This window comes from Rhineura floridana, chromosome 14, assembly GCF_030035675.1.
Source record: "Rhineura floridana isolate rRhiFlo1 chromosome 14, rRhiFlo1.hap2, whole genome shotgun sequence".
Classification (NCBI taxonomy): Eukaryota; Metazoa; Chordata; class Lepidosauria; order Squamata; family Rhineuridae; genus Rhineura; species Rhineura floridana.
The window spans coordinates 4,949,561-4,971,251 of record NC_084493.1 but is presented as its reverse complement, the minus strand read 5'-3'; the positions used below and the strand labels follow the sequence as shown (position 1 = coordinate 4,971,251).

Below are 21,691 nucleotides of genomic sequence, written 5' to 3'. Positions count from 1 at the left end.
AGGATCTTTTGGACCAGGAGGCAAATTTGCCCTCAGTACCACCCTTCAGCTTCCCTATCTCCTCAGAAGTTCCAGCACCACAGAAGTGTAAGATAGAAGTGCCTCTCTGGCCTGAAGAGGTTGTATTGCCTTCTGAGGACTCCAGCTTGGAAGCCATAGTAAAACCAAAGCCTCCTTTCTGCCACCAGAGTCAATAGCTCCTAAAACAGGTTGAGCCCCTTAAAAAGAGGCTCCAACAATCAAGGGCAGGACTAGCTGTTGAGAGGAAGCTGCACTCCTATTTAAGACTCACTCAAGGCTTGCTGGAGCAACCTTCAAGCCTGCTTGCCTGACTTCTACACTAGGCACAGATGTTGTTGGACCACAACTCCCATCAGCCTCAGCCAGCATTGCCAATGGTCAGGAAAGATGGGGATTGTGGTCCAACAACATCTGGTGGCCCACTAGTTGGGAAACGCTGCCTTAGAGCTATCCAGGGTGCCACCCTGCCTGCTTGCTGGACCTTGGCCTCTGATCTGACTGTCCTTTCTTATCTGGACCTATCCCCTTCTTTGTCTAACTTTATCTTCCTAGAACTTGACCTCTGCCAGGCCTGACTTAGCTTCCTTGCTCTTGAACTCAGTCCTAGGAGCAAACACACCCCAAACTGGGTGGAGTCCCTTTTCACTATCCCCCTTTTCCAAGTGCTTCTCAGGATCTAAGCAAGACTTGCATCCCGCAGCCTAGTGCCTTACGGATGTTGCTGGACTCCAGTTCCAGACAGCATGGTCAACGGTCAGGGTGGATGGTGGAGTTAGAGCCCAGTAATATCCAGAGGCCACAGGTTGGGGAAGGCTGATCTAAGCCTAAATAAACGGTAAGGGCAGCAGAAACAAGTATTGAACCTTACATCCAGTATTGGAAAACATTTTCCCCCTCATTTCCTCCTTGTCCTTTCCCACCTCAGCCAAAGAGAGATGTAGGCTTCCATGGATTTGCCCACTCAGATGGGATCCCCATTTATTGAATGTACCGGGTGGGGGGGAATGAGAAAGAGAATGAACGACTCTCATTGTACATTTCATAGAAGGGCAACGCTTCTCAGATAATACCACTGAGCATGAAGTATCTCCAATAACCTTCAGAGGATATTTTGCGCTCCGAAATTTGATGAACAGGAGCGATTTGCCGCCGTCCTTTTGTTAATTTCTCTTGAATATTCCAGTCTCATCTCTCCTTTCTTAGGAAAATAAAATAAAATTAAGAGGAAGGAGGGGGACTGAAGACACAAGAGGAGAGAAGGCCTTTATCTTCCTGATAAGCAGAGGCTGCCGGTGTATTAATAACAATTAAAAGAAACCACCTCAATGATTAACTACTTGAAAAAGGCAATATTGAGAGCAGACCAGAAAAGTAACCGGCAGAACGAAAACGCGAACAAAGTGGTTGAAAGCAGGTTGGTCCAGACGCATATCTGTTTCTTAAATGGATCAAGAATCGTGAAACAAAGAACATCTTTTTAAAAGGAAACAGACAGACAGACAATGTGGATTTTTTTTCCTGTCTCTTTCTTTCCAGCTTCTACATTATTAAATCCAAAAATAACCTTCTCCTCCTAAACAGAGAAGGGGGGGGAAATCTCTAAGGAGATATTCTGCGTTTCTTGCATCAACGCTGAAGTTTTACGGTTGCTCCCTTACTGTAAAACAATGCTGTTCGTGCGAAACGAGGGTGGTTGGTTGTGGGGGTTTTTTAAGTGTGTATGTGTGGGGGGTTTGGCAGGCGGTTGGTTGGAGGGGGGAAGGCGAACTATAATGAAAGAGCCTTTTAATTAAATGAGATTGCCTCCCTGGGATCAGGACTTCATGCCTGTCAGCTTACTCTCAAAATAAACATCTCAGAAGCCAGGCCTCTGCGGTGTCACTTACGGAGGCAAAGCACGCTGGGTAATCCCTAGGTATCTTGACAGCTACATAATGTTCAAACTGTTTCACGGGTGAACGGCGGCACTTGCGTGAAAGAAAATATTAATGTCTGGAATTAATAGGGAAAAAAGGGGGGGACAGTAGTTGACAAAGCCAAAACGAGGGGAAGGAGTGTCAAGTTAGGAGAACGTTAATTGTGAGGGGGAAATAATTGAGAGGCGCGGGGGGGTTGGACAACCAAGAGAAAAGCACAGAACGCAGCAAGCGAGGGGGGCTTCTGCGCACCCACCCCAACCCCAGCGAAGCAAAAAATAAAAAAAACTGTCTCACTGTCAAGAAAGTAACATCTCAACTAGGCAAGCAGTAAGAGAGAGGATGGAAGAGAGACAAACAAAAGCAGGAAGGAGGCTCACTCGGCTGAGAACGTAACACTGAGAACATGCAAAAGATGGGCCTTCCGTGTCAACCAACAGATGGGCTTTAACCTCAATAATCGGCAGTCTTACAAGCAAGGGGGCTGTGAGGCATTTACTTAAACAGAGTCGGCTGCCAAAATCGTACCCAAGAGTTAAAATTATATATATATATATATATATACACATATATATATATACACACACATACATATATATATATATATACACACATACATACATACATACATACATATATATATACACACATACATACATACATACATACATATATATATATATATATATATATATATAAATTTGTGTGTGTGTTCTCTCACCTACATCACTTTCCATAGCTAAGTTATCCATTTATGGCAAGATCCTACCCAGTAGCCAACGAAGATCTAGATTAAAATAAATGTGTTACCTTCCCACTTAAACTTTGCATAGGCGTTTTCTCTAACCTGTATGCTTTCTGCATCTGTCCATGCAAGCAAGCACAACCTGAGAAGAAAATGGTGATGAACCACATTTTTGCTCTTCAAAGGAACCTCCTTAATGCTTGCATACGTTAAACTACTCTTCTCGTTTTTTAAAAAAAATATTCCAGGTTCTTCCTTCCTAATTTGAATATAAGCTATTTTTTTTTAATTTGGGCTGTGCGTTAACAAAAAAAAAGTTGTTAAATTCAAAACAGCAGCTAAACTAATTTATTTAACAAAAGTAAATGGTATCTATGAAAGGAGGGGAGGGGAGGGTGAATTCTAAAGCCTGAATTGTTCGTCTGAAAGAGCAGGGATACCATAGGTGGAATTACAGATGGGTTCACTCATTTCACAACACTTGATACCATGCGAAGAGTATTAGATGTGCCTGCTGCAGAATAAGGTGGCAGAATCTGGAGGGGGTGGAGCAGGCAAGGGATGCCATTTTTTGATGCTTCCTCACATTAGGAAGGGATTCTACTCCTACCTATTCCCTGGCATATGGACAGACAAATCTATCAATTTTGGTTTCTCTCAGTTCCTTACTTTTCCAGATCTTAAGCTCAGCTCACCCATTTCTGCATCAGCTTGTGAACATGTTTAGAAAAGTCCACACAAAAAATCATACAGAATTTTTGTGGGCATGTCTCTTAATAAGTGCATTTTTGCAAAGCAATTTTGCCTAACAGAAACCATTTTTGTATGTTGCATGCACTTTTCCCTACACAAAGTATTGGATGTAATTTTTTTGGTTGGAGAATTGCATCATAACATTTGGAGAATTTCAAAGGCCAGCCATGCTTCAGATCACATACTGAGCAGGGCTCTCCAGATGTTGCTGAACTACATCTCCCATAATCTCTGGCCATTGGCGATGCTTGCTAGGGCTGATGGAAATTGCAGCTCAGCAACATCTGGAGGGCCAAAGATCCCCCACACCTGACACACTGGTTCAGAAAGTGCAAATTAGGGTGAACCAGAGAATTTCTTCCTGATCCCTCCCCTTCTTCCACTTGCAAGGAGTTTTTGTTTTTAACTTATGGAAGTATTCACAAAACCCTCCCCCCACACACACTTGTAGTCTCAAGCAGTATGATCCATCCTATCATCACAGAAGCCTGCCACTGCATCCTGCTGCATATGTAAAACTAGGCATGGACTTTAGGACTGGCTCTACTGAAATTCAAGATGATGTGAGGTTACATGAAAGCTCTATTGGAGACATTTGAGCTGGGCTGGCTCATTCGTGTGTGAAAATCACCCCTTGATGCTGCCCTCAGTTTTAAAAATGTTCAAGATCCAGAAAGATGCATCCTGGCTGAGCTACAAACTGAGAAGCCCCTGATCCAAATGTAGTCCCTGCCAGAAACTCACTAGGCCAGGGGTTCCCAAACTGTGGTCCATGAGATTCATTCAAGTGGCCCATGGTGTGTTTGTAAAGAACACTTCACACAGTATCATAGCTTCCTATGTAATGCACCTCAGTAGATCACTCTTCTTCAACCTTGGGTTCCCAGATGTTGTTGGACTCAAATTCCCATCAACCCCAGCCAGTTTAGCCAATGGCCAAGAATGATGAGAGTTGCAGTCCAACAACCTCTGGGGACCCAAGGTTGAAGAACAGTGATCTAGTGCACTGCATTACATAGGAAGTTGCCTTATACCGAGTCAGATCATTGGTCCATCTAGCTCAGTATTGTCTACACTGATTGGCAGCAGCTTCTCTCCCAGCCCTCCCTGGAGATGTCAGGAATTGAATTTAGGACCTTCTGCACGCAAGACAGTTGCTCTACCACTGAGCTGTGGCCCTTCCCCATTGCATTTGCTAGAACAGGCAGAAAAATCATTAAATAGCCCACCAAGCCCATGAGCAATTTTCAAGCAGTCTGTGCAAGGAAAAAGTTGGGGATCCACTGCAGTAGACATTCTCAAGCAAGGCTCTCTGCATGTCTCTCCCTGCCATCAGCTGCAATATGGGGGAAAATAATACTGGGGGGAGCGGTAATCTTAGGCCAAGAGATCCTACTGCAGCCCTTGAAGTCCCTCTGTCTGATGCTCAGGACTCTCGCCAGACCACACACCCTCTTCTCCAGGCTATACTCATCAGCCCTGTGCCATGCCCTCTTTCAGGAGCCTTGCTCGGCTGGGATGCGTCCATGGACTCCAATCATGCCTCTTGCTTGCTTGCTTGGATGGAGGAGCCTGCGTACGTGCAGCAACCTCTGACGCTTGCGCAGCTGGAATGGAGACTGTCGTGAAAAGGTCAGAGTCACATCCATTACTCCTCTAACTTCTGCATCTGGCCCCGCTCACCACTGACATGAGCCGACCTCCTCCCCCCACGACATCTGACAGAAGTGGAAAGCAACCCTCAGGCTGAAAGAGATTCCCTAACCCTACTTTACAAGATGGTTGTAAGGATAACAACGTGGAGCCCCCTGAGCACGTGAAAGCACTAAGTTTAAGTAGGGTTTTTATCATCTCCTCGATAGCAGAACGGATGCTTATGCTTCAAACAAGAGAGATCAAATTTTGTTTGCATGTTTTGGGCCCTAAACTAATTTGAAACTTCCAAGCACATTTTAGTCGAGTTTGTGCTACTAAACAGGAAGGTTTTGAGCACTAGGCAATAAGCACTGTTTGCCTTTAGCCTCTTTGCATATATTTTGAGCAGACTGCTGGAAAGTTCCTTCAGTGGAGAGAACTGCCTAGCCTCCGTTCAATGCTGTTGGCATCTGTGGATTCCCAAAATTAGAAGCAGGATGAAATAGCACATCTGACCGTATTTAGATGGAATTTAGTTGCCCATGAAGCCATCCAGGATGTGATTTTAAATGGTTCCTGCTGCCCTCTAGCGGTCAGAAAGAGAACAGCCAGAGGAATTTTAAATTGCTTCTTGAAATTTCCCCAAGTACCTCTCTCTCTCTCTCTCTCTCTCTCTCTCTCTCTTTCACACACACACACACACACACACACGCACAGAGAGAGAGAGAGAGGTCACATCCACACCAGACATTTATTTACTTTAAACTATCATGGCTTCCTGCAAAGAATCCTGGGAAGCGTAGTTTCTGAAGAGTGCTGAGTTCCCCTGTTCCCCTGACGGAATTCCAGTGGCCAGAGGGATTTAACAGTCAGGCCCTCTTCCCGGAGAATTCTGGGAAATGGAGCTCTGCGAGGGGAATATGGCATCTCCTAACAACTCTCAGCACCATTCACAAACTACACGTCCCAGGATTCTTTGGGGGAGGCCACGACAGTTTATAGTGGAATAGATGCCTGGTGTGGATGTGGTCAGAGTCTCTTTCTCTCTCCTCTACATTCACATGGATCACGTTTCATCACAGAATTGTGGAAATACTGAAGAAAAACTAAAATAAAAGACAACTGTTAATAAAATCGGGAGACACTATTTTATTGCTTCTCCTTTTTTTCCAGAACTCTGTTAAATATATTATAATATGGAAAAATTAATATACTTCCAGTCATAATTTCAGGGGCAATAAAAAACAACTCCATATGGGTTGGTCAAATACCCGGTAAAAGATGGAAATGGCTATAAACAGATTTTGTTTCAAGGGCAAACCCTTTTCAAAAATACTAGATTTCTGCACAGCCCACTGGTGTCAGAAAGGAAAGTTAGCAATACCCAAGTATTTATTCCTTCATTCATTCAATGCATGCCTTCCCCAACATCATATGGTCTCAGGGCAGGTTAGAATACAACAAAGGAAAACAGGAAGCTGCCTTATACAGAGTCAGATCATTGGTCCATCTAGCTGAGCACCCTCTGCAGCGATTGGCAGCAGCTGTCCAGGTTTCCTGACGCGACCCTTTCCCAACCTGACCTGGTGGTGCAGGGAGATTGAATCTGGGACCTTCTGCATACAAATGAAGGGATGGGCTGTAGGTCAGTGGTAGAGCCATCTGTGTTGCATGTAGAAGGGCCCAGGTTCAATCCCCAGCATCTCCAGACAGGGCAGGGAATGTCTCCCGCCTGAAACCCTGGACAGCTGCTGACAGTCAGTGAAAGTGGGCCACTACAAAGCTGGATATAGACCAATGGCAAGACTCGGACAGCATCCTATGTTCCTATTCCACCACTTCCCCAATAGGGTTATTTTTTTCCGTACTTACAGTAACGTGGGAAATAATGGTTTGATAACAGCACAGTGGGGAGGACAGCCTGGCTGGGAGTCCAGAGTCTGTGAATTCAAATCCCCGCTCGTGTCTCCTGGGTGTCAAGGGCCAGCTAAAGATCACCCCACAAGGAGCGGCTCAGGAGTTACGTGTCCTGCCACCTTTGCAGCCGTGGGCAAGCTGCAGAGTCCCAAGGAGCCCAGTTGCCCCCCAGCTGGCAGTTGCAGACAAGGAAGGGGCTGGCTTGTGCAGCTGTGGCAAGCTGAGCAGGCCCTAGCCAGCTGGGGAGGACTAGCCTCAGAGGGAGGCAATGGTAAACCCCCTCTGAATACTGCTTACTATGAAAGCCCTATTCATAGGGTAGCCATAAGTCGGAACGGACTTGAAGGCAGTCAATTTCATTCCATTCAGTGTTATTTTTTATATTTTAAGTTCTGTACACCACTTTGCTCTTTAATATTATCTGCTCTTAAACAAACCAGGGTATCGGATAAAAAATGCCATATGACAAGTGTGGTGCATTGCATGGAGAGAGGTCTCTGCTGGCTAACTGGAGCTTGTGTCAGCCAGAGATTTTTAGGCTGGCTACTTTGACAACATTGCAGGGACAAATATGCAGCAGAAAGGTGCCCAACCTATCATCTCCAGCCCTACAACCAGCAGGAGAGGCCCTATTGATGGTGTTGCTGCCGGCTGCTGCCTCTTTGCCTCTGACCTGTGACAGGGCTTTCTCAGTGGTAGCTCCGCATTGGTGAAATGCCCCCCTCCCCAAGTAAAGCGCACCTGTCTCCCTCATCATTAACATTCAAGAGAAATTTTAAAACATTTCTGTTCACCCGGGCATTGGATTGCTGAAAGATGCCGTTCCTGGCAACAGTGAAGTTATTGTGAGGGTATGTGGTTGGAAATGCTTTTCATTTTTTCAAAATCTGTCTGTATTTTACTTTTAATTGTAGCATTTTAACGTATTGGTGGTTGCCAAAGTGGGCACATTTGGGAGGATGGGCAGGACAGAAATTTAACCACAAAGAAAAACAAAACATGAAGGCCCCTCTCCCCTGAAGAACCCTCTGCAAGTCAAGGTCCTCTTTTGGTTCTTACCTCTCCAGCCTCTTAAAAATTTCCACTGTCCCCAATTCCCCACATTCAGTTTAATAGGGAAATGCCACAGAGTCATTTTTTTCTGGGCTCGGGAAAATAATCCAAGTTCTTCTGATTTTCTTTTTCCCTATGGAAGAACTTAGATTAACTTGGAAATTATACAGAAGGGAGATTGCAGGAAGTTGCCGTCTCTGCAACAGGACCTGAAGCAACAGCCCTTTCCCCACTGTTCTTCCCCAGAACTCAGTAGTAAGATATACTGCTTCTGAACACGGAGGCTGCACTTAAGAAGCTGAGATTAAAAAGGAACTGTCTTCCTGTTTCACTTACTGGGAACTTTAATGTTACAGGTCAGAGATTCCCAAACTGTGGTCCATACACTACCAGTGGTCCATGAGCTTCATATGTCCACATTAAATAGTCACATAGATTTTTAATTGTATCTAATTTAATTGCATTCAATGGAACACAAATTGTGGCACAATAAAATACCATTTAAGAAATAAAGGAAGCCATAAAAATGCAATTAAAAATCATACAGAGCTTAGCACAGTGCATGACAATTGCTACAGCAGGCAGAAAAAAATTATTAAGGGGTCCGGCGAGACCATCAGCAATTTTCAAGTGGTCCACGGGGGAAAAAAGTTTTGGGAACCGCTGCTATAGGTATCTGCAAAGTAGCCAGTCATGGGAGTCAAACAAGACACAGCTAGTTAACAGGAGACAGGATTAACCTTTTCCCTCTGCCAGTACCATTTCCCCACTGACAATTGCTCCCCTATCACCATACACGCACACCATTAGCCCATTTGTGAAGCATATAAAGATATGACAGAATTGTAGAAATGTGCGAGCCTCCACACATATGTGCACACACCCTCAGATCTGCTAGGATGAGTGGAGTTTGGAACAGGACAATCTCAGACTGAGCCTGGGCTCAGCTGACTGAAGTCTCTCATCCCAACTCAGCCGGAGATACGCTCTTGGAAGGCAAGGTCTGGGTAAGTCCTGAAAAGGAGGTGTTCCAAGGGAGAGGAGGGGTAGGGGGAGACTTACCCCTGTTCTAAACTCCATTCAGCTTGGTCACATGACCTAGCAACCCAGAGGAACTTACACTGACAAGAAAGGTGGTGTAAGTCAAACTCTATTTTAAAGGCAGTGGAGACTGGTGGCTCTGATGTCTGTAGGGCAGTGAATCCCCTCCAGGTCTTAGTCTGAACTTTTAGGCTTGGATAGCTCCTTGAAAGTTCAGATTAAAACCCAAAGCAGATCCACTGCCCCGCTGACATTGAAGCCACCAGTCTCCACTGTTTAAAGGCTCTTTTTCCTCTGCCAGGCTTGGTCCAGCTCAGCCAGGGGTAGCCCTGCTCCTGAACTGAGTATGGAATAGGAGGAAGCCCCAGTTGGTAAATTGCGCTGGCTTCCTATAGTTCGGATTGCTCCATTAGTCTGTCACTGCTACCTTGCAACATTGAAAACATTTCACAGTCTTTCCTGCAATGTGTAAAAAACATCCGCAAGAGGGCACCACTAAAACAATCACAGCTTTTTTTCCCAGTGTTCTGTAGATAAGAGTCATACCGTAAATGCAGATTCTAAGCTTTCCACAAAAGTCGATCCTGCCTCACAAATCTTTTAGAGTTCTTTGAGAGCATCATCAAATACATGGATAGGGGTGATCTGGTAGACACTGTCTGGGACTTTCAAAAAAAGCTCCTCAGCAAATTTAGGAATCATGGGATCAAAGGGTGGGCCCTGTGATAGCCCAGTAACTAGTTAAAGAATACAAAGCAGAGAGTAGGGATAAATGGACATTTCTCACAATGGAGGGGTGGGGTCTCCTAAAGATCTGTATTGAGCCATGTGCTTTTTAGCTTGTTCATAACTGACCTGGAGTTAGGGGTGAGCAGCGAAGTGACCAAGTTTGCTGATGACACCAAACTGTAAAAGCAAAATCAATTACAAAGAGCTCCAAAAGGATCTCCCCAAACTGGGTGAACTAAAATGCCAAATGTGGTTCAGTGGTAAAAAGTGTTAAGCGATACACAAAGAAGCAAAAATAAATAAATAAATAACCCTAACCACTGTGAGAACGCCAAGGTCAACACCTTGAATTGGGCCCAGAAACATACGCTTACGCCCATATGTACCTGCCCGGGATTTAAGATCATCTGCCTCTGGTCTCCTCTGCATGCCTGGAATAAAAGATGTTAGACTGACAGGCATGTGGGAGAGAACCTTTTTAGCTGTGGCCCCCAAGCTTTGGAATACCCTACCCCAAGAAGTCTCCTCTGCTCCCTCCCTGTTGGTTTTCCAGAGACTTCCGAAAACGATCTTGTTCTGGGGAGCCTTTGGGAGGGACCGAAGGTAGAGCCTGACACTGATTCTATGCCTTCTACATTAAATTTTAACTTTGTAGTCCCTTTAGTACCACTCCCTATATATATGTATATGTGTGTGTGTGTGTGTGTGTGTGTTGTATTTTATGTATTTTAATTGTATTTTATGTACTTTAATTTATTTTAATGTTTCTGTGATTTTACTGTTTACAATTTTAGTATGTACGTGTTAGATTTTATTTTTGTAAGCCACCCTGAGTGCCCTATTATGGGGTAGAAGGGCGGGATAGAAATATTTTACAATAAATAAATAAATAAAATAAAATAGGCAGCCAGTGCATGTCTCAAAGAATCATCGTTATGTGATTCCTCGTTATGTCCTTCATCATTCTGGTTCTTTTCAACAGATCAGCCATTGTTCCTCCCTGTTCTCTCTACCCTCCTAGGAACATAGCAAACTGCCTTATCCCAGGTCAGACCATTGGTCCATCTTGTTCAGTATTGGCTGCACTGACTGGCAGCAGCTCTCCAGGGTTTTAGGCAGGGGTCTGTCCCAGCCCTACATGGAGATTCAAGGGATTGGACCTGGAATCTTTTGCCTGCAAAGCAAGTGCTCTGACACTGAGCTACATCCCTTCCCAATGACACAGGAACATAGCAAGCTGCCTTGTATATAGTCACATCATTGGTCCATCTAGCTCAATAATGTCAACACTGACTCACAGCAGCTCTCCAGAGTTTCAGAGGGGAGTCTTTTCCTGCCTTATCTGGAGATGCCAGGGACTGAACCTGGGACCTTCTTCCTGCAGAACAGATGCTCTAACCACTGAGCTACGGTCCTCCTATGTGCATGCCTTCCTCATTCCCATGGCATGTAGGAAGCATTTCACACTTTATTTTTGTACAACATCCAGCAGATGTTAAGGTACTTTTAGAACTGTTAATATTTTTTCCCCTAAAATATTTAATGGGTGAGATGGGAAGGAGGCAACAGAGCGGAAGTAGCCACCGTGTGCCCTCCAGATGTTGTCAGACTGCAACTCCCATCATCCCTAAACAGCCATGTTGGCTGGGGCTGATGGGAGCTGGGAGTCCAGAAACATCTGGAGAGACTCAGGTTCCTGCATGACAGCATCCTCGTTGCCCTCTTTTGAACCTGTTCCAGTTTGTCTGCATTCCTTGAAGTGTGGGGTCCAGAATTGGACACAGTACTCAAAATGAGGCCTAACCAGTGCCGAATAGAGACGAACAAGTACTTTTGTTTGTTAAATGTTGAGGTTCTGTTCTGTTTGGATGTATTGTTTTGTTTTATAAATGGACTTCTCTCCCTTACCCCAGTGCTTTTTATTTGGATATTTTCAATGTTTGTTGTAGGCTGCTTTGGGCACAGCTTGCTGTAGAAAGGCGGCATATATAAACAAACTCAATCAATCAAATGCAAAATTCAGTAGTGGGCACAAGCATCAGGATTCTGAGAAATATTTTTTTCCTAAAAAACAAACAAACAAACTTCTAGTCCTTGTTACTGCAAAGATAGGTGTGAAAGCATGAAATCAGAAGGCAGAGAAACTAGTTTCACGACTAGCAGCAAAACAAGCAAGGCAAACCAAGAATATCTATACAAAATTCCGTACTTGTACTAAGATGTGGATATATTCCAGTCCTTGGGCACACAGCAAGCTGTCAACTCAGCCCTTGGAGTTAAAGACATTACCCTCTAGAGTTCAGTTCAGGAACCATTCTGGTGTCTTTACATTTTTTTTAGAAATCAACACCGTATATTGAGCAAGAGACTGACTCACCGCAGCGATCCCTGATTACCAAGTTTCTGCCTTCCTTCAGATGTATCGTTAAGAGATATGCAAATGAGCTGGGCAATTTACTCAAACAATCACTTCCTTCCTCAAGCATCTGTGAAAGGGAACACGATACATCAGTTTCACTTCTCATAAAGCATACACACATCCTCCCTATCACAGTTCTGCGAATCTGGAGCGCTTGGACCACATGAAAGGCCACTGTAGGTGGAACTATATATTTGTCTCACCCATGCGTTACGGACAAATCTGTCAATTTCAGTTCTCTACATTTCTAGATCAGTTTGCTTTTTTTCCCCAAAGTCCTCATGAAAATTCATCAGCATTTTACTGTAAAACTCTAATTTTTGTATGCGAATTTCCCTGATATATACCTAAGTATGCAAAGCAATTTTCGCTAATGTAAAATTTTTGCATACATTACAGTCACTAATATATGCATTTTTATGCACACTTTAGTGTGTGTCTGACTGGAGAACTACACTGCAAAATTTGGAGACGTGCGATTTTCAAAGGAGCGCTGTTTTACTATTCATGTATTGTTTCAGGAAGTGTGAATTAGGTAGGTACACCCTTAAATGTGAACTGAATTGAAATTCTGCCACATTCCTAATTCTAAATATATTTTACGGTTGATGGTATTGTTGTACCCTGCCCTTGGGTCCATGTAGATGAAGGGAGATTTAGCCATTTTAAAATAAGTAAACCAAGTCTTGTGCTCACATTACAATTCAGTTGTAGCTTGGTTGTTGGGGAGAGTCTTTGTGCTCACAAGCTGCCCTTCCCACTCAAACTCATCCCCTCTCTTCCAGGCTCGCACAAACCATCGATTACCTCCAAACCAGAATTGGAAACAGAAGCTTGAACTGTACCTCCAATTCTGGGCTGGAGGTAACAGGCCATTTGAACTAGGAAGGAAGGAGGGAGGGATCTGGAGCATGTTAGCAAGAAGCACCTTTGCAATGACCAAAAGACAGTTTGGCTGCATCTTCTAAAACTAGGCTATTGTTCTGACAAGTACGTATCCCTAAATTCACATTTGCAGAAGTAACATGAACACAAGGGCTGTAGAGTGCTGGACTAGGACCTGCAAGACCAGGGTTCAAATCCCCACTGGGCCATGAAGCTCACTGGGTGCCCTTGGGCCAGTCACTGCCTCTCAGCCTACCCGACCTCGCAGGGTTCTTGTGAGGATAAAATGGGGACAGGGAGAACCGTGTACAGTTCGATTCTCAGTGCAGTTGGAGGGGGACAGAGGAAGGGAAGGTTGTACATCTGCTTTGCATGCAGAAGGTCCCACCATCAATCCCCAGCGTCTGCAGGCAGGGCTGGGCGAGTCTGAAAACCTGGAAAGCCGCTGCCAGTCAGTGTAGACAATGCTGAGCTAAACAGGGCAATGGCCTGACTAAGTACACAGCAGCTTCCTAGGCACCATGCCAGCAGGGACTGGTGCTGCAGACAAGAGGTGGTATTCAACACTACTCCTACTCAGAGTAGACCCTTACTCGGGTTCATTTCAACAGGTCCATTCTGAGCAGGACTTAGCTGAATACAGCCCAGGGTTACTTCTGCAGGAAACAACGTGAGAGCACCCTAAGGCGCCAGTTTCGGGGAAGAAGGAACTTCAGGGAACTGCATTATACTGAGTCAGACCACTGGGGTTCATCCAGGTCAGCAGTGGCTCCTCCAGGATTTCAGACAGGCGTCTCGAGTCGCCCTACCTGGAGACGCCAGGGATTGACCTAGAAACTTCTGGATGCAAAGCAGATGCTGTACCACCAAGCCGCAGCCTCTCAATTTGCAGATGACACCCAACTCTCTCTCTCTGTTCCATCTGAATCAGCAGAGACAGTTGAGGTGCTGGACTGGTGCTTGGAGGCGGTGATGGGCTGGATGTAGGCCAATAAATTGAGGCTGAATCCTGAAAAGACAGAGACGTTATTGGCCAGAGTTCTCATGTCCGGGAGGTGGAGAGACAGCATGTTCTGCGTGGGGTTGCTCTCTCCTGGAAGGAACAGGCCCACAGCTTGGGGCTACTCCTGGATCCAACATTGTCACTGGAGGCTCAGGTGGCCTCAGTGGCTAGTAATTACTTTTTTGAGCTCCGGCTGGTTTGCCAGCTTCGGCCCCTTTTAGACAGAGGTGACTTGGCCACAGTACCCCATGCTCTGGTAACTTCCAGACTAGATTACTGCAATGCACTCCACATGGGGCTGCCCTTGAAGACAACTCAGAAACTTCAACTGGTCCAAAAACCAGCAGCCGGATTCCTGGCTGGGGTTCCCTTTAGAACTCATATAACCCGTTTTAAAATAGCAATGGGGCTCAATTCAAGGTGCTTATGTTGGTGTTTAAAGCCCTAAACGAGTATCTGGGAGGCCCCCTCCTTCCCTACAGATCCACTCAAGTGTTGAGATGAGCAAAGGGGGGCCTTTTGGTAATTCCATCACCTTTAGAAGCTCAGGAGGTGGCCCGGGAGAGGGTATTCTCTGTGGCATCCCCTGAATTGTGGAACTCCTTCCCCACCAAAGTACATCTGGCAACTCTGCTGTAAAGTGTTAGATGAATGCTAAAGATGCACCTTTTTTACCCTAGCCTTTTGACACCTGAAATGTATATTTTTAGGACCCACCCTATTTTGTGATTTTAGGACATTTTTCATTGTTTTTAATGCCTTATTTTAAAATGGTTGTAACCTGCCCTGGGACTTCCAGGTAAAGGGTGGATAAAATTTATTTATTTATTTATTTATTTAATTATTATGCCCCTTCCTCTACCAGTTATATTGAGAACCTATTAATTGGATCCACAGTTCTTCCACATTCTGAGCTGTTATGCAACACCCGTAAGTAGACCCAACCAAGGGGGTTTCAGTGAATACAAGCTCTTTAGGATTTGCACCTGGTATTTGAAACATAAACCCTTGTTCAGCCTTTGTTGTCTGGTCTTCAAAACATTTTTTGAAAAACCACTCACCGGTTGCTCGTCAAATAGCTGAGAAGAACAAGAGGAATTGAGGTTGGAACCTCCGCCACACGAGCGCTGCAAAACAAAGAGGCCTTTATGTAACAGAGGTTGTATTGACATTGCATTACTGTTGCTCAATGGTTTGATGACAGGCTTCTAACCAAGTGCAATAAACCAGAGAAAGGGTTATATTTGGCCAAGCTCAGACACACTGCACACCAGCACACCAATTCACACTGCAGAGCCATCATGGTTAATAGCCGTCAATAGCCTTGTCCTCCATGAATTTGTCTAATCCTCTTTTGAAGCTAACTAAGCTTGGTGGCCATTACTGACAACTGTGGGAGTGAATTCAGTCTAATTATGCACAGGGAGAAGACATGCCTCCTTTTGCCTCATGTTCCTAATGAAAAAAAACCAACAGGAGGGATTCTGAAGTCCCAACACTTAATAATGCTGTTTGACCTGTTCTGCTATCCTCGTCTTCAACAGCAAATTTTACACCTGTCCCAAATATCTCCTTCCTTCTTTTGCAATGCTTGTACTAAGCATTGCTTACAGTAGATTACACTCCACATTTAATCAGAAGCAAGCCTCGCTGGATTCAATGGAGCTTGTCCCTAGATAATTATGCACAGGACTGTAGTCTAAGTAGTTTACAAAACATTTAAACATTCAGTCAATTAAATGTCTCTTTTGATGTGTGTATGTGGATTTGTAGGATTTCCATGTGTCTTCACTATACCGTATTTTTACTTATGCTTATTCTTTTAAATACGTCGAAAGTCACTCGGCAACCTTTTATGGGTAACAAGGAACTAACAGGTTTAAATAATAATACTAATAATGGAATATTATCATCTACCTCCACTGTCGGAGTCAGTATGCTTGAATACCAGTTGCTGGAAACCTCTGAAGGGGAGAGTGCTCTTGCACTCAGATCCTGCAAGTGGACTTCCCATGGGCATCTGGTTGGCCACAATGAGAACAGGACGCTGGACTAGATGGGCCACTGACCTGATCCAGCAGGCTCTTCTTATGTTCTAGATATGCAGTAATGCAGATAGCATCACTAAGAAATATTTTTTTAAAACCAACACTACAAGCTAATTTAACAGTAGTCACCAGAAATCAAGACTGGCAGAATCAATGCCACATTAAATGTGTGCCCATCGAACTCCACATGGACAGAACGATTCTGTAGGTCGGTCCCCGTGAACAAATAGCATTAGAAGGGCATTTCCATTTGGAATTAAAAAGGAGTTCTGATGAAGCTGAATTCTATACCCAAGCACAAACCAACACGCCTGCAACTGCTTTGCCAAGTCGTACCTCCATCAAGTCAAATTTCAGGCATTCTCACCTCCATTCATCATTTCAGGAGGCAGGGCTGCATTGCGCACCTGGCTTCAGGATGGCAAGCGTCACTGCCACTTATGGAGAGGGGGAAGGGCAAGATGCAGGGAGCACAGCACGGTGCACCTGCAATGGGAACACTGGTAGCAATGTTGGACTGACTCTGCCGCCGCACCCGCACCGCCCTGTGCTCCCTGTGCCTTGCCCCTCCCCTCCAGTAAGAGGCAGCGATGCTTGCCATCTAGAAATCAGGTGTGTAGCCCACCACCACCACTGCCTTGCAAGCCACTACTGCTAATTACAATTTGGAGAAAAGTTATGAGCAATTTTATACAGTCATTTTTTTAAAAAAAAAAACTGAAGTAGTTGTGAATTGAATGTGGGGGGAGAAAGATTTGGACATGGCAAAGTGTTCTGGAGTCCCAGGTTTAACGTTTCATGCCCCAACCTACTTGTTTAATGGTTTTGGGAAATGCTAAGTCATGATCGACATATATTCAGCAGTCTACACTCAAGTCCTCTAAAAAAATTAAACCATCACCAAGGGAGTAGAAACTCTAGGAAAGTTTCTCATTCTGTCTTCTTCATAGGGTTTTTTTTTTTACAATAAGTTTGGGTGAGGCTAAAAAGAAAGCTCTTTAACAAGAACTCTGAAATCGCAGCAGAAAAATGTAAACAATACCAATGTACAGTTCAACTTCAAGCCCTACCTTGCAGCTATTAAGTCACAAACTTCAGCACGCAAGTGCATCCTGAAAACTGCATGCATGCAACTGCAAAAATGCATGGGAACTTTCTGCATATTTGCAAAGAATACAGGTGGACCTCTCTGCCAAGACATTTGCCACTTTTGCTTGGTTCTTCTTGCAGAGGAAGGAGCTGCAACTGCACACTCTGCACAACAGCTAAGGACTTTTTCCTTGTGAGCTGCTTCTCCCTTATCAGCTGATGGAAAGGAAGGGATCCAGAAGGCAGCACCATAGATCTCTGCTTTATAAAGCTGACATGTTTCCACAAGCTTTAATTAAAATTAGCCAAGAGGTTAACATGCAGACAACCATCTATGGTTAATTTATGAGAAAGCTTATAAATTCCACTTTGTAGTCACACCAGAGAAGGAAGGGAGAGTGCATAAGCCAAGGTTCACCTACGCTCATTCTTGCAGGGCTAAACTGTGGTTTAGCACAGGGGTAGCGAATGTGGCGCCCTCGAGATGCTGTTGGGATTCCAACTCTGATCAGCCTGAGCCAGCATGGCTGACGTTAGGGATGATGGGAGTTGTAGTCCAATAACATCCAGAGGGCATCATATTGGTTATCCCTGGTTTAGTGCTATAAACCATAAAAATGAGTCTACGTGAGCCTTAGGCTTATGCATGCCCCACACCTCGTGGGGATTTTCCGCAGGCCACACCCTGCCCTGTGTCCACATCAACTGCCCTGTGATTGGGTTGGCAAAGCTGGATACTGGGCATCATGCAGGTGAGCAGAACACATTGTCCTTGCTTCACCAGTCCAACCTGCCTCCATGCTCGCTTTTCTCTACAGGTGTGGAAGTTGTGACTGTGAAAGCAGGGATGGGCAGGCATGTCAATTTCAGTTTTTCAGTGTTAATTTCAGTGCACAAACACCAGTTTGTAATTTATTCATTTTACAAAGGCCTCATAAAAAAGACATGAGCATTTTAGTACAGTACAAAATTCTCCCAAAATACACTTTTTCTGCATGCAATCTTGCCCATATACACATTTTTGCAAAGCAAAATGCAGGTTTGCACTTTATATTCACAAAGGTATGCATTTTTATTGACACACGGTTCCAGTATATCCATTTTTGCACTCATTAATTGGTTAGAGAACTGCAATGTAAAATTTGGAGAAGTGCGAATTTCAAAGGATGGCTGTGCTTCAATTCATGTAGTGTTTTGGACAGTGCAAATTAGGTAGGTTCACTTTTAAATGTGAACTGAATCAAATTTCTCCCCCATCCCTAATAATAGGTTTGTTGTATTATGCTGTGTAATATGGGGTGTGCACGTGTTTACTGGGTGTGCATGTTTTGGTCCCCCCTAGACAGCCCCTGACCACTGCCCCCATGTGAATGTGGCACTGAGGGGGCCAAAACGTTCCCCACCCCCACTTTGCAAAACATCCAAACCAGCCCACTGACATTTGGTTGCATAGTACCTCAAGTATATCTTCTGCAGCGTCACTGCTAAAACTGCTTCTTTTTAGCAGTTCAAAGAGATCTTCACTGGGCTTCCGCTTCACTTCTGATCCAGGGCCACAAGCAGCTGGTTCCTCCGGTCCACTAACCCCAATTTCCAAGTGCACAGTCTCCTGCTGGCTCCATTGCCAATCCCCCGCACTCTGTTTCGTGGAAGAGCTATTGCTGCTGTCCTGAAGGAACATCTCCGTTGCAGAAAATCCACTCGAGAAATAAGTGGACAGAGCTTTGGAACGTGAATAATCCATTTCTTCTTCAACGGTCGTCTCCACGTTCAACATGTCCGGCACAGAGGAACTAAGACGACGATCTAACGGATGCCTTTGCCTCGTCTCCACCAGTTTGGTAGAGCTTTTCCTAGTCCTTCTGATGCTCAAGTTTTGAAACAAAGGTTTTGTTTTTTGCTTGAATGATCCCCAGACAGATGGCTTCTCCAGATCCATGGTTTAGCTGGGTTTCCACCAAACCAGGTTGTAACCCTGGTCTTAAAACCTTTTCACCGATTCCTAAGGATGATAGGGGGTGGGAGAGAACAGAGGAAGAACTGAAGTCAACCGTAGCATTTCAGAGGCACACAATCCAAATCGACGCACTGGAATGTCTCCAACAGATACCCTGAACAGATTCTCAGTCAAAACAGGTTGCATTACTAATTCCTCCCAGTGCAAGAATAATCTCACAAGGCAAATAGGAAGGAAATAAAGGAAAACGTTTCTAATCCTACATGTCCATCAGGAAGATAAAAATAACCAAGGGGGTGAGCTATTTTGATTGCTTCCAAGACTTTACATCTTTACGGGAACTCTCAAAATACTGTAAAAATGATGCATTATGTTGTGGGAAAAGGAGCTAGTTTTTGGAGTATTCATGCATGATGGGGGAAGGTTAACTCCTAGGTGTAGCATGGGCCTTACAGAGGATCTTGCACAGTCTGTATATGTCATATTCTAGCTTTATGACAATGTCAGATTTATGGGCTAAAGGTACCTGATTTCAGAGGTCTGCATTTGATCCAATGTCTGAATGGGAGGCTACCTGGGAAATGTCACACACACTGCCACAAGTGCCATGATGGATTTACTGGCTCAGTCCCCATAACAAGCCCACTGTGCAACTTAGCAAGTGTGGCTACCCAAAGGTCTCAGTTTCCCTTCCTTTCAACAGGTCTCCATTAGGACTGACTACGCTTTATTTCTAGATGTGGCCGGTGCCCACTGGGACTTGGTAGGGCAGAAGACAGAAGGACCAATGGTAGGTGGAGCCCAGAGCTGACGACAGGCAGAGCCAACTCATTCCAGTTCTGTCCCTATCCTCCTCACTGCCAAGTTCTACAAGGGCAACCCTAAGACTAAGTAGGAGGAAGCTGACAGACGAAGCCGCCCCCTGGACTGGTTGTAAGCAAGATGGCAGACAGGTAGAGGCTGGCTGAGGGCGAACTGAGGTTGGTGAGACAGAGTCCTATTCACTTTATGGGATCAGACTCCTTTCTCAGCTTGCTGTGAAGCATGTGCAGAGATCAGGCAGCCTCATACTGAATCGTCATCCTAAGCAGGCGGTGGGAAGAGATGGGGAGGCTACTATCCAAGAACCAGGCAGATAATGTATTTCTCCCCATAGCCGGCCTGCTTAATAATAATAATAATAATAATTTAATTTGTGGGTCGCCTATCTGGCCAATGGCCACTCTAGGCGACGTACAATTTAACAACAATACATTACATCATAATAAAATACATCATAAAATACAATATAACAATAAAACAATAAAACAGTTCCAGTACAGAGTAGTAGGCTATTGGTCGTAAAAATTTAACCCTCCCCGTAAGTCCCAAAGGCCTGTCTGAAGAGCCAGGTCTTCAAAGCTTGGCGGAATACATTCAGGGAAGGGGCATGTCGAAGGTCATACGGGAGGGAGTTCCAGAGAGTGGGGGCCGCCACTGAAAATGCCCTCTCTCTTGTCCCCGCCAACCTAGCTGTTTTAGTTGGCGGGATTGAGAGAAGGTCCTGTGTGGCTGATCTTGTTGGGCGGCATGGTTGGTGGCGCTGGAGGCGCTCCATCAGATAAACTGGGCCGAGACCGTACAGGGATTTAAAGGTTAATACCAACACCTTGAATTGGGCCCGGAAAATAACTGGGAGCCAGTGTAGGTCGAACAACACTGGGGTGATGTGTTCCCGGCGGCGACAGTTTGTAAGTAGTCGAGCCGCAGAATTTTGTATAAGTTGTAATTTCCGGACCGTTTTCAAGGGTAACCCCACGTAGAGCGCATTACAGTAATCCAACCGAGAGGTGACCAGGGCATGTACCACCAGTGGGAGCTGATGAGCAGGAAGGTAGGGCTGCAGTCTACGAATGAGGTGTAATTGATACCAAGCTGCCCAGCTCACTGCTGAAATCTGAGCCTCCATGGACAGCTTGGAATCAAGAACAACCCCAAGGCTGCGGACCTGGTCCTTCAGGGGCAATTTCACCCCGTCGAACACCAGGTCAACATCTCCCAGCCTTCCCTTGTCTCCCACGAGTAGCACCTCAGTCTTATCAGGATTCAACTTCAGCCTGTTCCTTCCCATCCATCCACTCACGGATTCCAGGCACTTGGACATGGTCTCCACAGCAGACTCTGGTGAAGATTTAAACGATAGAGCTGAGTGTCATCCGCATACTGGTGACACTGCAGCCCAAATCTCCTGATGATTGTCCCCAGCGGCTTCATATAGATATTAAATAGCATGGGAGAGAGGATAGAGCCCTGTGGCACACCACAATTGAGAGGCCAAGGGTCTGAAACCTCCTCCCCCAATGCTACCTGTTGATGCCTGTCGGAAAGAAAGGAATGGAACCACCGTAGTACAGTGCCTCCTATTCCCGATTCCTCCAGGCGATGTAAAAGGATACTGTGGTCGACAGTATCAAAAGCCGCTGACAGATCGAGGAGGACAA

General features: G+C 45.1%; 1 protein-coding gene across 2 annotated transcripts in view; it reads right to left on the bottom strand.

Moving 5' to 3' along the window:
• The window catches only part of MCTP2 (multiple C2 and transmembrane domain containing 2), a 149,657-nt gene that overhangs the window by 112,068 nt on the left and 15,898 nt on the right, over positions 1-21,691 (bottom strand). For both annotated transcript variants that reach the window (XM_061595211.1, XM_061595212.1), the window contains exons 2-4: positions 18,711-19,256; positions 15,179-15,244; positions 12,188-12,296 (exon numbers count right to left, since the gene is read on the bottom strand). In XM_061595211.1, the coding sequence (XP_061451195.1) occupies positions 12,188-12,296; positions 15,179-15,244; positions 18,711-19,193 (658 nt within the window). In that variant the 5' untranslated portion in view covers positions 19,194-19,256. The remainder of the gene's footprint in view (positions 1-12,187; positions 12,297-15,178; positions 15,245-18,710; positions 19,257-21,691) is intronic.